This window comes from Xenopus laevis, chromosome 5S (genome assembly GCF_017654675.1).
Source record: "Xenopus laevis strain J_2021 chromosome 5S, Xenopus_laevis_v10.1, whole genome shotgun sequence".
Lineage (NCBI taxonomy): Eukaryota > Metazoa > Chordata > Amphibia > Anura > Pipidae > Xenopus > Xenopus laevis.
In genome coordinates, this window is record NC_054380.1 from 117,603,228 (window position 1) to 117,619,024 (window position 15,797).

Genomic DNA, 15,797 nt, shown 5'->3' on the forward strand with positions numbered 1-15,797 from the left:
TACTGCTAAAGGGCTGTGGTTGCCTTGGGCTGGTACAGAAGCCCAAAACATAATGTACAACATTTCTAGCCTACTTAGGCTTTAGTTCTCCTTTAAATGTAATAGGGGCAGCAAAACAAAAGGTCATCAAAAACAAAGTGTGCATGTAGTAACTTGTAGCCACCCCCATTCTTGTATGTTCTGCTGGGAGCTCTGTTCTGAGAACTGTATCTGCTTTTGGATATGAGGCACTGTGGGACTTTCATATGATATGTAAAGCGGCGGAACTAAAGAATTTGCACAGGGCGCCTTTATATTCGCAATAAATGAACCACATATTTGGATCAGCAAATCACACGACACAAACAACATCCGCGGTATTACCGTCAGTATCTCCTTGTACATAATATTCTCATCCAATAACTAATTTATTCATGTGAATCCAGAGCAACTCCTCTCACCAATTCTACATGTTTGTGCAGCAGCAGATCACAGGGGGTCACCATCTTGTAACTTTGTTATCATCTTTGCAATATCCTATATAATAAAGTTGAAGTGTCTCTGCGTCCAGTCCCTGTGTCCATGGGATTGCGCTACTGCGCATGTGCCCCACGGACCGTCTCTGGCATAAGTGGGACACCGGTAAATAGCCATTATGGGTTGACTTTCCTTTGTGCCTCAGATAAAGCCCCAGTTGGCAGGAGAGTCCACAAGAGCCGCTATTGTGTGTGTAGGCGAGAGCAGCGGAGCAGGCGGGTTGGTAAGTAGGAGCGTCAGTCACAGTCCAGAGAAGTAACAGACAGGAGGGCTCCGTGAGAAGGAAGAGGCAGTGGCAGATCAGCTGAGCCGGGGGGGCGGGGTCACGGTCCATCTCAACTGAGCCTGGGGGCGGAGTCACGGCAGATCAGCTGAGCTGGGGGGTGGGGTCATGGTCCCTCCAATCATGGCCGCCTCCATGGACAGTGGAGATTCGCTTGGTCAGCAGCGGGAAGGTACCAGGGAGCGTCTGGCTGGGGGTCAGCGGGGTCGGGAGAGAGTGGGGGACAAGGTCTGTGAGAGGCTGGGAGTGAGGGGAGGGAAAGCAACTGATGAGCCGCGGCCCGTGTGTCTGAGAGGAGGGATATGAGAGACACGGCGTTACCTGGGAGATTATTAGTTTCACGTGTGAGTAACAACAGGACAGTGAGTGGCCCGGGCCCAATGTGTCTCCTTCACCCACGTGACTCCCAGTCTCCTGCAGCTCCCTGTGTGATCCACTGACTTGTGTGTGACTCCTCTGTACAATCAGATCTGTGTGTGACTCCTCTGTACAATCAGATCTGTGTGTGGGAATCAGCAATCCTATATAATAAAGTTTAAGTGTCTCTGCGTCCAGTCCCTGTGTCCGTAGGATTGCGCTACTGCGCATTTGCCCCACGGACTGTCTCTGGCGAATTTACGCTAGCGTGCGCAGCTCGAGCTGTGGGATGTTTTACCATTGTGGGTGATAGTCTGAAAAACTTAAATATGTTACCGTTCGCCGACCTAGAACAATTCTGTTTTTATAAATGTTTGACTACATATGTTCTAGCGCCCGTTAATTTAATGGGCTTAATGTCTAGTACTTAAATAATTCTCCAAGGCATGCTGACAAGTTAAAAAATATAGTTTATTTATATCAAAATGTTAAAATACATTAAAGAAATAACCCCTTTAGCGCCTAACGTGTTTCATGCTTACCTAGCACTTAGTCATAGGCAAAATCCAACTAGGCTCTCATAGTCCCTCCCCTCAATAAAACCAATTACGATCCAGCACGTGTTACAACTTAATTGGTTTTATTGAGGGGAGGGACTATGAGAGCTAGTATTTAAGGAACAAAGGAAAAGACACTAGTTGGATTTTGCCTATGACTAAGTGCTAGATAAGCATGAAACGCGTTATGCGCTAAAGGGGTTTTTCTTTAATGTATTTTAACATTTTGATGTAAATAAACTGTATTTTTTAACTTGTCAGCATGCCTTGGAGAATTATTTAAGTATATGATTGTACCTCTGTTTGGTCACTAGAGAACTCCGTCATGCTTAATATTAATGTTTACTGGCCTCTACTTCCAATTTGATTAAAATAAAACATCTTTGCAAGACTAAGACTGTGCACATGCTCAGTGTGGTCTGGGCTGCTTAGGGATTGTCATAAACAAAGCTGCTTGAGTTCTGCATGGCTGGGAAGTAAGGCGGGGGCTCCCCCTGCTGTTCATAAGTATGATTGTTTCCCTACTCAGCAGTTAGGGACCATCTGACAATTCCTATCCACAGCAGTAAATGAAGGGAGAATTTCACTGCATATAGTCAGGTTTCTTATAAAAACGGTACACGTTTTTAATTAAAGTATATTGGAGATATGTTTCTTTTTCATTAAAGAAAGTAAAAATGGGATTTGATTTTTTTTGTCCCTTTATATGCCCTTTAAGGCAATGGGAGAGGTCTGGGAGATCAATATGGAGTTGTTTGCAGCCTTCCTGACATGAGCTTTTTTTTTTTTTTTTCAGAGGGAAAAAAACCCCTCAAATCGAGTTTTTACAATTTGGGTCAATTTAATTCATCCGAGTTTATAAAATTTGATTTTATTAATAAACTTAGCACACGAAGGCGTCACATGTCATTTATTGTAGGACACACAATTGCCGTCTCATTCAATAAAAGTCTTACTGAATCAAGCGCCAATACAATGACAGATTTATTCTTCATATCCCACCCATCTACTGAATATAAGAGGACTCATTTATCAACTTGCACCTGGGCAGCAACCCATAGCAAACTGTCACTTTTTCCAGCCACCTGCAGGTTGTAAAATGAAAGCAAAGCTCTGATTGGCTGCCATGGGTTATTGCCTAGGTGCAAATTTGCCCAGTGTTGAGGAGTCCCAATATTTGTTTGGAGCTGGTATCAAGGCTGATTATGGTGCTTACCAGAAAGGGCCTTGCACAGGGCCACTACAATAATTAGGGTCCCTATGGGAGGAAAATAAAAAGGACAGAATATTGTGTAACAAAAGTTGAGATTTTTCTACATCAGCCTGAAGCTGTTGTTACACTGCCTTTCCTATCGTCCCACCGACAGCTCAAGGTCGTTTAGTGTTGTAGATTGAGCATTCTTTATTATTTTAATAAGTCCCAGCCTTGATGCAGCCCCTTCCTCTTTAAAGGAGAACTAAAGCCTAACTATATAAGTAGGCTAGAAATGTTGTACATTATTATGTTTTGTGCTTCTGTACCAGCCCAAGCTTAGCTTCTCAACAGCTGCTCAGAGCCCACTGAGCATGTGAGTGTCACAGACACTTTCCAAGATGGTGACCCCCTGTGACAAGTTTGAAGTCCTGGATCATTGCTGCTATTGACAAGCTGAAACTTTAGGCTGGTGAAATAAGTCCAGTATATAAAACATGGCATTTTTAGCTAAATTCAATTTTAGGGTTTTGTTCTCCTTTAACTCCACCCGTTTCCTTTTCATTCAGGTTTAGTGGACCCTTTAATCTCCTTACAGGCCCATTTGTGGCCATTAGAAATGACTTGCAATTAAAAGGAATTTCCATTTCATGTTTCCCCTCTGACACATCCCCGAGATCAACTTTAAGTCAATGTTATGGACAGAAATAATTGGGGTGCAGAGCTGCAATGGCAGGGGGTAACCTGGAGAGAGAATAAGAACGGAATGAATTCAACACGAGTTTTCTCTTTTCAAACAAACGCTGGATTAAAAAAAAAGTGATACTGGAGACTTTTATACAGTAACAAAAGATAAAAATAAATAAACGTGAAATAAAAGGTCACTGCAATATATAGGATAATAACGGATACTGTCCATTGGCTACATACCACCAACTCATTTAGTTTCTTCCTCTGACTCGGCTGGAAGTAGCCGCACAGCAGAAACAGGGGCTCACACCAAATCAGTTGAGAACAACCACAACATTAGCAGATGCTACAGCTCCAACCCCCCCCCCACTCCAGAATAAAAAGTCTGCACCCTGACAAAAATCCAGGGCCATATTTAAGTGAACAAAAGTTTTGTCCCTACTAGAATTGGTTAATTTTTTTTTTATAAATATGGACCCTAATGACCAATCATTGTTTGCAACAGACATAACGCGTGACCTATCAGCCATTGGTTGCAACATTCTTGCTGAACAATAAAGGATCTGTATTGAGCAAGAGAAGGATTCATACATGAAGCAAGCAGAAGGGCAACGCTAACATCCCATTTTCGGGTCGGTGTGAACAAGGGATGCACCGAATTCAGGATTTGGTTCCGCCAAATCGAACCAAATCCTAATTTGGCTTTGCAAATTAAGGGTGGGGAGGGAAATCGCATGACTTTTTGTCACAAAACAATTAAGTAAAAAATGTTTCCCCCCTTCCCACGCCTAATTTGCATATGCAAATTAGGATGTATTCAGCCGAAACGCTTGCAAATGATCCGGCCGAATCCCAAATAGTGGATTCGGTGCATCCCTAATGTGAAACCATTCCCAGGGCTAGGGTTGGACACAGAAAGTAACTGCTTTGGGGGATCAGAACATATACATATATAAAAGTACAAGGAACATACAGTGTAGCAATCGGTAGATATTTTCAGTATTTACATCAAAGAGGTCCAACCCAAAGTCCTTTAGTTGCTGTTAAATAACTGAAGGATGTCAGGGGAGAATCTGGGAGTTGTAGATTGCCAATAGCTGGAGGGCTGCAAGTGGTTTACGGTAATATATCCTAGAGTCCTGCAGCGGGTCGGGTACCCCCGGGTTACCCACAAAAACCTGCGGTCCCCTGCGGGTTGAAGTTCCGGGTGAGGGTTGGCGGTTCAGAGGTCGGGCCGCAGGTCTTTTCAATAGCGATTTTAACTCCTTTTTTTCTATCACGTCTACTTCTGTTGACGGCACTTCCGGTTTACAATGACTGCACTTCCTGTTTTACGCTTTTTTCCCCCTGATCACGCCAACTTCCTATGATGTCACATCCGGTTCACAATGACAACACTTCCTGATTCTTGATGGTCAGCAGGTAGTGGATAAGGTACTTGCAGGATGGGTAGCGGGTAAGAATGTGGGTTGCAGCTCCGGGTTCAAAAAAAAAATGGACCCGCGCAGGACTCTAATGTATCCTCCCCTCAGCTCTTGCTCGAGCAGTAATATAGGACCTAAGCTTTTTTTTTTTTTTAAAGGGATAATGGAACTATGTTCTAATGCAATACTTAGTGGCAATACATGTGTAAAACAATGAGATCAGATCTCTGGCAAGGAAAAATAACCCAAGAGAATATATTACATAATGGGGCTCATTTATAAACGCTGGCCAAATTTGCATTAACCCACAGCAACCAATCAGTGATTAGCTTTTTCAGCCAGCTGTAGGTTGAACATTGAAAGCAATCATCTGATTGGTTGTCACGGGTTACTGCCCGGGTGCAAATTTGCCCAGTGTTTATAAATAAACCCCCACAGAATTTTACAGCCTAGATATCGGAAAGCATAATGGTAAGTACAATAATAAAGTGACTGAGGAGTGAGCGTACCCTAATCCCAATGCTGCCTCATATCATTCCATTCCCAGTCCTTCTGGCAGTCCCTGTGTGACTTGCCTGCGGCCGAGCGCTTGTTCTTTCTATGTACAAATCAGAAGACAAACGGGTTCCTCTTATAAATTACGGCTTTTGCCCTTTCACAAAGGAACAATGCATCTTACAGATGTCCACGTGTGTCGTTGCTACAAGTACCAGAAGGGATTGTTCTGCTGCTAAAAGTACACGTGTCCGTTACAGTAACAAAAGTCAGTTGAAGAAAGTCTCGTATTCCTCTATAGTGTTTTGTTGCCGATAGTAGTTTGGGATCATTGATCTTGTGCGTCGCGTTCGTCTGTCCGATTCCACAAAACGTGATCTAATGGCTATAAAATACGTATATAAAACTATTTTACAAAAGAAAAGAAGAAAAGCGACTGATCGAGCATCCTAAGGCACGGTGTTGGGAGAGCTTTGTACAGATGGGGACAAGCTGCTGAATCAGTGTATGGTCCAAAATATCAGCAGGCTTGACTCTCACACGTAGGCTCCGAGGGCAGAGTGAAATTCCGTCAGGCACTGGACTAACTGCTGGAACTTTGGCCTTTCTTCTGGGTCCAGGGCCCAACAACAGGCCATGACAGCAAACCTGCAGAGCAAACAGCAGAGCAGTTAGACAGGTACTGAGAGAATCCTAATCAAAAACTCCTTGCATCAAATAAACTCTTTGACAAATTTTGTTTTAGGATTTTCTAACCCAAGTATGATGTTTTCACCCACTGGTGCTGGATAGCAGTCTCACTAGCAATATAAAGCTGAATGACAGACGACAAGGGCATTTCCTGGTGTTGGTCATTCTCCTAAATGTTTTTCTCTGTAATAACTTTGTTAGAACTTGTAGTCAGTATGTATACACACAGGCCTGGATTTACTAACGGGGCGCCCCTAGGCTGTCTCTGCTCATCTCCCCCTCTATGTCTCTCTCCCCTTCCCCTCCGCACCTCTCTTCCTTCCCCATCCACCTCCCCTCTGCGTCTCTCTCCCTTCCCCAAGCGCCTCCCCTTCTGCGTCGCTCTCCCTTTCCCCTCCGCGTCGCTCTCTCCCCTTCCCCTCCGATGATAAACTGTACGGACATCAGAAATACTGTATTATTCACCAATACCTGTACAGGTATGGGATCCATTATCCGGAAACCCGTTATAAAGAATGCCCTCTACCATAGACTCCATTTTGTTAAAATACAAATTTTTTAAATGATTTCCTTTTTCTCTGTAATAATAAAACAGTAACTTGCACTTGATCCAATTAAGATATAATTAATGCTTTTTGGAAGCAAAGCCAGCCTATTGGGTTTATTTAATGTTTATATTAAAGGAAAACTATACCCCCCAAACAATGTAGGTCTCTATTAAAAGATATTGCATAAAACAGCTCATGTATAAAACCCTGCTTCATGTAAATTAACCATTATCATAATAATATACTTTTTTAGTAGTATGTGCCATTGGGTAATCATAAATAGAAAATTGCCATTTTAAAAAATAAGGGCCGCCCCCTGAGATCGTAAGATTCACTGTGCACACATACAAACCACATGTAAGGTCACATGAGCCAATTAACAGACAGAGTTCTGCCTTTTGCTTCCTCACTTCTTCCTGTTACAGTTAGTGTTGTAGTATTTCTGGTCAGGTGATCTCTGAGGCAGCACAGATAGAGTCACGAAATGGTGGTTCAAGGCAAGAGATGTAAAAGGGCAATATTTATGTAAATATATATTCCAGTTTGGTAAGATTCTTTAATATGTCATTCAATTTGATATAAACTATCTCTTGCTTAAGTATTCATTTTGGGGTTATAGTTTTCCTTTAAGTAGACTTATGGTAAAAAGATCCAAATTACAGAAAGATCCATTATCTGGTCAACCCCAGGACCTGAGCATTCTGGATAACAGATCCCATACCTGTACTGTGAAAATAAGCAATTTCTTCGTTACATGAATACTTACAGCTCATCAGGACAGTTGATTGGCTGGGTTATTCTGTAGCCATCTTTTAAATAGGCGGCCATTTCAAAGGGATCGATATCAACGTATGGCGTTTGTCCCAGCGTCATCAGCTCCCACAGGGTCACTCCAAAAGCCCACTGTAAAAGTAAATATGGTAATGAACAATATGCAAAGTGACAATCTGAAACCAGCTTAAACATAGAAAACTGTAAATCAATTTGAAGGATCCGTAAAATTTGAGATGGCAAGGAAAATAAAAGTGCACAATTATATAAAAGTGTGAGGCTTTAAGCCGAGGGCAATTGAAGGGGTTGTTCACCTTTAAATTAACTTTTAGCATGTTGTAGAGAGTGGTATTTTGAGACAATTTGCCATTGGTTTTCATTTTTTAGTTATTTCAATCTTTATTCAGCAGCTATCCAGTTTGCAATTTCAGCAATGTGGTTACTAAGGTCCAAATTACCCTAGCAACCATGCATTGATGTGAATAAGAGATTGGAATATGAATAGGAGAGGTCTGAATATAAAGATGATTTAGGGTCTGGCTACATGGGAAGATTCGGGGAGATTAGTCGCCAGGCGACAAATATCCTCTTTTTCGCAGTGAATAATTTCCCCGATCTGCCTTCCCCCGGCTAAAATGAAAATCGCCTGGGGGCAGGCACACGGAGCGTTTAGCTTTCCAAAGTCACCGTAATTGCCTCACGAGGAAACTTCGGGCGACTTCGGAAAACGAAGCGCTCTGTGTGCCTGTCCCCAGGCGATTTACATTTTAGCCGGCGGAAGGCAGATGGGGGAGATTAGTCGCTGCGAAGAAGAGGAGATTTGTTGCCTGGCGACTAATATCTCCGAATCTGCCACGTGTAGCCAGACCCTAATACAAAGTAGCAGTAACAATAAATGTGTAGCCTTACAGAGCATTTGTTTTCTAAACGGGGTCAGAGACCCCCACTGGAAAGCTGGAAAGAGTCAGAAAAAGACGACAAATAATTAAAAAACTATAAAAAACAAAAAATAAAGGCCAAATGAAAAAAGTTGCTTAGAATTGGCCATTTTATAATATACTAAAAGGTGAACTACCCCTTTAAGGTCACAGAAGCAGGGAGCTACATTACTTCAAAGAGTCATATGGCATCACTAGTTTTGTAGAACACGTACATATTTCTTTGCGGAATCATACATATCGAAGGAAAGCAAATGAAATACTGTAGAACCCCCATTTTACATCCCCTGATTTTAAGTTTTCCCTTATTTTACATTGTTGTGGTCCCACTTATATATTATGCATTATACATTATACATTTCCCTGATTTTACATTTTCCTGGATTTTACAATTTTTTTCTGTTCCACTGAAAAACGTAAAATAGGGTTTCTAGTGAACAATTTATCCTGTTTCTTATATTTTTATTACACAATTACAAACTGGCTCAAGCTGTAGCCAAAGCAGAAGAAATATCACATCAGAACAAATGACAAAGAACAATTGCACAAACATTCTCAGACCAATGCCCCAGGTTCCCAGTTAGTACATTAATCACACCCTAAGTTAAGGCTGTCTCTACACTGGGAACACATTTGTGAAAGGCTCCTTGAATGGCAGGAAGTTTGTTATTTCACAGTTCTTAAGAAAACAAGAATTGCGTGTTCTGGGGACCAGTTGTCTCAAGAGGGAGGTCAGCCTGAGGATGGCAGCTGATAAGTGGAGAGCTTTCCAGATACAGAAGAATGTTAGTTCAAATAGAAAGTACTCAGAAATTGCACATATAAAACTAGGGAGGGGATTTCTTGGGCACATGGTGGGGAGAGAAGCAGGTCTATGGGGCTGACTCAGGTTGGGAAGAACTGGGTCATAAAGAAACCATGCATGGACATGTCTTAATTGTAATCTTTTGAAAGAAACATGAAAGACTTAGAGGAGAAGGAAAGGCTTTCAGCACTTGGGGGTGCCAAAAGCTAGGCACCCCAAGTGATTGTATTGACTTACCTGAAACCCCGGACCGGTGCTCCTATCAGCAGAAAACTGCACCGGACTGGGGTTATACCAATGAGCATCACGGAGCGATCCGTCTTCTTCTGTCTTCAAATTTCCCCCGGCAGACGCATGCGCAGTTGAACTAAATAGCCGACTTTTTAGTGAAAGTACGGCTTTTCATTCTAATACGCAGCTGCGTGAAGAAAGAGGAAGATGGAAAAGGATCGCTCTGTGGTGCTCACTGGTATAACCCCAGTCCGGTGCGGTTTTCTGCTGATAGGAGCACCGGCCCAGGGTTTCAGGTAAGTAACTACAATCATTTGGGGTGCCTAACATTTGGCATCCCCAAGTGCTGCAAGCCTTTCCTTCTCCTTTAAAAGGAGAAGGAAAGGCTAAAATTAAATAAGCTTTATCAGAAAGGTCTAAAGAAATACACCAGTAAACCCTCAAAGTAATGCTGCTCTGAGTCCTCTTTAAAAGAAACACCACATTTCTCTTCTTCTATTTCTCTTCTTCTATTGTGTCCACATGGGCTTCTGCATCAGACTTCCTGTTTTCAGTATAAACCTCCAGGGCGAGGGCTTGAGCATGCTCAGTTTGCTCCTCTCTCCCTTTCTTTTCCCCCCTCCCTGCTGTAATCTGAGCCCAGAGCTATGAGTGAGTAGGGAGAGACTCAGGCAGGAAGTGATGTCACATCAAGACAATATGTCAGCTGCTATCCTAAACAAACAGAGAGAGCTTCTAGAACCGTTTACTCAGGTATGGTAAAGCATTCTGCAAAATAAATATATAGTGCACTATTGTGGCTAATCTATTGGCAATAAACTGCTTTGGTTGCTTTCCTTCTCCTTTAAAGGGCATGTAAAGGCAAAAAAATAAAATCCCATTTTTACTTTCTTTAATGAAAAAAACATATCTCCAATATACTTTAATTAAAAAATGTGTACTATTTTTATAGGAAACCTGACTGTATGCAGTGAAATTCTCCCTTCATTTACTGCTGTGGATAGGAATTGTCAGATGGTCCCTAACTGCTAAGCAGGGAAACAATCATACTTATGTACAGCAGGGGGAGCCCCCGCCTTACTTCCCAGCCATGCAGAACTCAAGCAGCTTTGTTTATGATGATCCCTAAGCAGCCCAGAGCACACTGAGCATGTGCACAGTCTTAGTCTTGCAAAGATGTTTAACAAAGTTACAAGATGGTGACCCCCTGTAGCCAACTTTGAAAGCATAAATTATTTGTTTGGTTAGGCTTGTGGTGCAGTAAGTTCATGTTTATATTTAGTATACAAAATACAGCATTTCTAGCCTTATCCTATTTTAGACTTTACATGCCCTTTAAAGGAAATTCTGTATAATTTCTCTGCTATTGTGTCTGAATAGACCCTATTTCGACCCAATCATTTGGCCACACTGAGCAGAGATATGTTTTCTTGGATCCTACAGATTTACAGTTGAACTTCCATTTTTCTCATTCTGAGAATCAGCTCGTGTCACTTAGGAACACAGGCACTCACCACATCCCCTGCACTGGAGAACTCTTTGTTCACTAGACTCTCAAGAGCCATCCAGCGTACAGGTCGGTTCTCGTTGTCTCCGAGACAATGGTAATCCATGGGGAAAAGATCTCGAGAGAGAGCATTGTCTGTAATCTTTACCTGAAGAGACTCATCAATCCTGTGGAGAGAGACACAGTAAGAGTGGCACAAGGCAACTTTTGCTCAAGACAAACCATGCTTTGCAGCTGATGGCCAAAGCCGGACCAGCCCATTTCTTTCTGTTTATGCCAACTCATTTTATTGAACCGGTATAGGTCCACAAACTCTAAATGCATCTACATGCCACAAACTGATGTAAAGTCAGCCATACACGGGCACATATAAGTTGCCGATATAGGCCCTTCAGACTGATTCTGCAGCTTATCTGCCCGTGTGTGTGGATCCTCAACCAATATCTAACCCCAAAATCAGATGTTGATCCAGCAGGTTTGATTTTCCTGTAGGATTGAAGTCCACATGTGCTCGTTGATGTAGGTCTCGATCCAACCACTGCCAAAGCAGCAATAATGATCTGATCATTGGTCCAAAGGATTGGATCAGCCCAATATTTCCCACTTCAAAGTTTATTACTAATTAATTCAGACTGACATTACATAACAGTTGCCAGGAGCACACTGAGCATGTGTCACTACTAACAAACAAAATCCAAGATGGCTCCTGTCTACAACTTTAAAGCCATGGGTTATTACTATTACAGCCCTGCTGAACCTCAGGGCTTTTACATTAAGTATATAAAATCCAATATTTCAGGCTTAAATCCTCCTTTAAGCATTATGATATAAAACGTATATTGTTACCGAGAAGTAATACGTGAATGTGACGAGGCAGATCCATGGGTTACGAGAAAACGGCACATTGTGGTTAGGGTTGCCACCTGGCCGGTATTTTACCGGCCTGGCCGGTAAAAATGATGGTTGACTCAATGTTGATAATAGGGAAAAAAGACAAATATATAGGAAGGCCGGTATTTTATCCAGAAAAGGTGGCAACCCTAATTGTGGTAAGAGTTCCTGCAGTTCAGAACACACATACTTACACACAATTTCTAGCAGCAAGGTCTTTGTGAATAACTTCCCGTCGTGCCAAGTAACTCATCCCACAAGCGATCTGAATTGCCATGTGCACGAGATCTTGCTGGGAAATTGCCTGAAGGGGAGAAATAGATAAGTATATACATCAACATGTCAGGTTACATAAACAAAGAGTGTAGCTTTAATCCTAACAAGTCTGGGAAACGCTTGTGTGTGTGACAAAGCCGTCACCAGTATGGGCTCTACAGCCAATGTTTATAGGGAACATATAAATCTACTGCACCCTCACCCCTTACCTACTATAAGGAATCCTTAGTATAAAGTATATGCTGCTTAATGTTGCCTAAAACAGATATGTGAATGCCATTATGCCTTTAAAGTGAGACAGACAGCAATGTAGGCACTGGATTCAGAACACAGAACGGCTCTGGAGCCAGAACTTCTGCTTGCGGCTCTGTAGTTATTGATGCCGTGGTAGGAAGCAACTTTTTTAGAACTTTTTGTAAACTTTACATTTTATGGCCAGTTATCCTTTAACATACATTAACGGGATTCTGTCATGATTTTTATGATGTCGTTTTTATTTCTAAATTACACTGCAAATAATTCACTGATATAAAATTCCATTCCTGAACAAGCTAGTGTATTTTTTGTAGTTGTAATATTGGTGTGTAGATGCATCTCAAGTCATTTTGCCTGGTCATGTGCTTTCAGAAAGAGCCAGCACTTTAGGGTGGAACTGCTTTCTGGCAGGCTGTTGTTTCTCCTACTCAATGTAACTGAATGTGTTGCAGTGGGACCTGGATTTTACTATTGAGTGCAGTTCTTAGATCTACCAGGCAGCTGTTATCTTGAGTTAAGGTCCCCATAGACGTTTTCTTGCCGAATGACCGTTTAGCGAAGTCCGACCAATCCGTCGAAATTATCGTAAAGTTAGTGGGATTCGAACGATCGTTCATCTTACGATTGATTGGCCAGGTTAAAAAATCTATGTTTGCAGGGTCAAGCAGCTACTCTTCAGTTTTGCTGGCAATATCACTTGAAATGGTCTTTTTAGCTGATGGGACACATCGTACATTTAAACAATCGTTTCGAGATATTCGTGGTCTCACGATAACGATTGGATCTTTTAAAAATCTTTACATCTATGGCCAGCTTTAGGGTAAGGGCACACTGGGCGATTCTGGGAGATTTAGTCGCCTGGCTCCCTGAACGCCTTCAGCGCTGGTTTAAAAAAAAAAAAAACACCGGCGCTAATCATACGCGGTCGCTGTGAGAGAAAGCATTCAGGGAGATTGGTCGCCACAGAGTCGAGGCGATTAGTCGTCTGCCGACTAAATCTCTCCGAATCGCCCAGTGTGCCCTTACCCTTAGGGAGCTGCTATCTGGTTACCTTCCCATTGTTCTGTTGTTAGGCTGCTGAGGGAAGGGAGGGATGTGATATCACTCCAACTTGCAGTACAGCAGTAAAGAGTGACTGAAGTTTATCAGAGCACAAGTCACATGACCTGGGACCATCTGGGAAACGGACAATATTTTCAGCCCCATCTCAGATTTCAAAATTATATATAAAAAGATCTATTTGCTTTTTTGAGAAATGGATTTCAGTGCAGAAGTCTGCTGAAGCAGCAATATTAACTGATGTGTTTTGAAAAACTTTTTTTTCCTATGACCGTATCCCTTTAAGGAAAGTATATATAATTTTTTTGGCAAAATCTGGTGTTGACAATATCCCTCCGCTTACGGCCGTACCACAGATGGGGCACAGATAGCTCTTATAGTGTGTGTGTGTGTATTCATTCATTGGCACAAGCCAACTCTCTACAACCGAATTCAAACCGAGAGCAGTTTCCAGAGCCAAAAAGCTCAGACTTGCCCTTACTAGCAGGAATATTTCAGAGGCGTGAAAATGGATGTGTTTGGGAATGTCAGTATGGAAATAGGGGGAAGGTCACAGAAATCCATGAGCATTCAATAGATGCATGTACACACGCATGCACATAACTCATTGCACCTACCATAGAGCAAAGGGAAAAACAATTCTATAACTCCAACGCAGTACTCAAATACCGTCTCTCCTCTCATAACAATACTGACATCCCTGGGTCTATTGTTCTCTCAATGATTACATTTGTACTACCCAAAATGATTTATACCTTTAGAGTAACTGTACATGTGATCAAATGCCCGCTTGTAGATGTTATTTGGCCATTTAGCAGAAAAGAAATCTTAAAAAGCTTAGTGTTTTGTGCCAAAATTGGTACTTGGATTTGTGAGTTAGCTTTCATGACATATAACAGGCACTAGGTCCCCAACCAATGGCTAGCAAGCAACAGGTTACTCACCAACCCCTAGGATGTTGCTCCCAGTGGCCTCAAAACTGGAGCTTGTTTTTGAATTTCAGGCTTGGAGGCAAGTTTTGGTTGTATAAAAACCAGGTGTCCTACCAAACAGAGTCTCCTCTAGACTGCCAGTCCACATAGGGACCCTTATTTGGCACTTCCTAGGAACTATTTCATGCTTGTGTTGCTCCCCAACTCTTTTTACATTTGTATGTGGCTCACAGTTAAAAAAGGTTAGGGACCCCAGCACTAGGGGATGATAATGCAAGAGTGTTAATGGACACAAAACACTAGGGCAGGGGTCCCCAACCTTTTTTTACTCGTGAGCCACATTTGAATGTAAAAAAGAGTTGGAGAGCAACACAAGCATGAAAAATTCCATGGGGATGTCAATTAAGGGTTGTTGTTGGCTGTTTGGTAGTCCCTTCATGGACTGGTAGCCTACAGGAGGCTCTATTTGGCAGAACACCTGGTTTCTATGCAACCAAAACTTGCCTTGAAGCTGGGAATTCAAAAATAAGCACCTGCTTTGAGGCCACTGGGAGCAACATCCAAGGGGACGGTGAGCAACATGTTGCTCGCGAGCTACTGGTTGGGGACCACTGCACTAGGGGAAGGTTTAAGTAATTACGCAAAATGGATAGAAAGGTAAGTCAAATTGTTGATTTGGGTTGGAAAGGTGGACAGAGGATTTTTTACCATCACTGACACATCTGATGGCAATGAATTTGTGTGATTACCAGGACTAAAACTGTCGGGGGATACTGGTCTGTGTGCAGCTGATTTATTCATTTAATAATGGTGTAGTATAAACTGTGTGCAGATTATACTACACCATCTGTGAAACTCTCTGGCCACAAGTACATTGTGCACGCCGGTTACTGTAATCTCCTTTCAGCAGTGGAGCTCCTGAAGTTGTTCATTATTATTCCCAAAAGGTTGTGAGTTTTCTCCAAAAGTAAAGACCAAAATTATAATCATTTATTAGGACATACAGATGACAGCCCAACGCGTTTCATGCCTGCTGGGGCACTCACTCATAGGCCCATGAGTAAGTGCCCCAGTAGACACGAAATGCTTTAGGCGGTCATCTGTATGTACTAATAATAACTGATTCGAATTTTTAATTATAATTTTGGTCTTTACTTTTGGAGAATACTCACAACCTTTTGTTGTTCCGGATTTTTGCACAAATAGACTGGGTGAACTGTGAGTATTTTTCTCCTCTCATTAAATTGTTTGACACTTTTTATTTTTTGTTACTGGCATAGTGCACCAATTCCTTTAATGTTTGACATAATATTATTCCCATATTATTTCCACCTGCAAACAGCAGCAGCAGGACCCAGACCGGGGAGGTTTGTCAAGTGA

General features: G+C 42.1%; 1 protein-coding gene across 2 annotated transcripts in view; it reads right to left on the bottom strand.

Annotated features, from left to right (window-relative positions):
- Positions 1-3,725: 3,725 nt before the first annotated feature.
- ryk.S (receptor like tyrosine kinase S homeolog) overlaps positions 3,726-15,797 on the bottom strand; it is a 70,112-nt gene continuing 58,040 nt past the window's right edge. The window contains exons 12-15 of one of the 2 annotated variants that reach the window (XM_018264567.2): positions 12,090-12,199; positions 11,012-11,171; positions 7,519-7,655; positions 3,726-6,162 (exon numbers count right to left, since the gene is read on the bottom strand). In XM_018264567.2, coding sequence (XP_018120056.1) covers positions 6,051-6,162; positions 7,519-7,655; positions 11,012-11,171; positions 12,090-12,199 — 519 coding nt within the window. In that variant the 3' untranslated portion in view covers positions 3,726-6,050. 2 annotated transcript variants of the gene reach the window in all.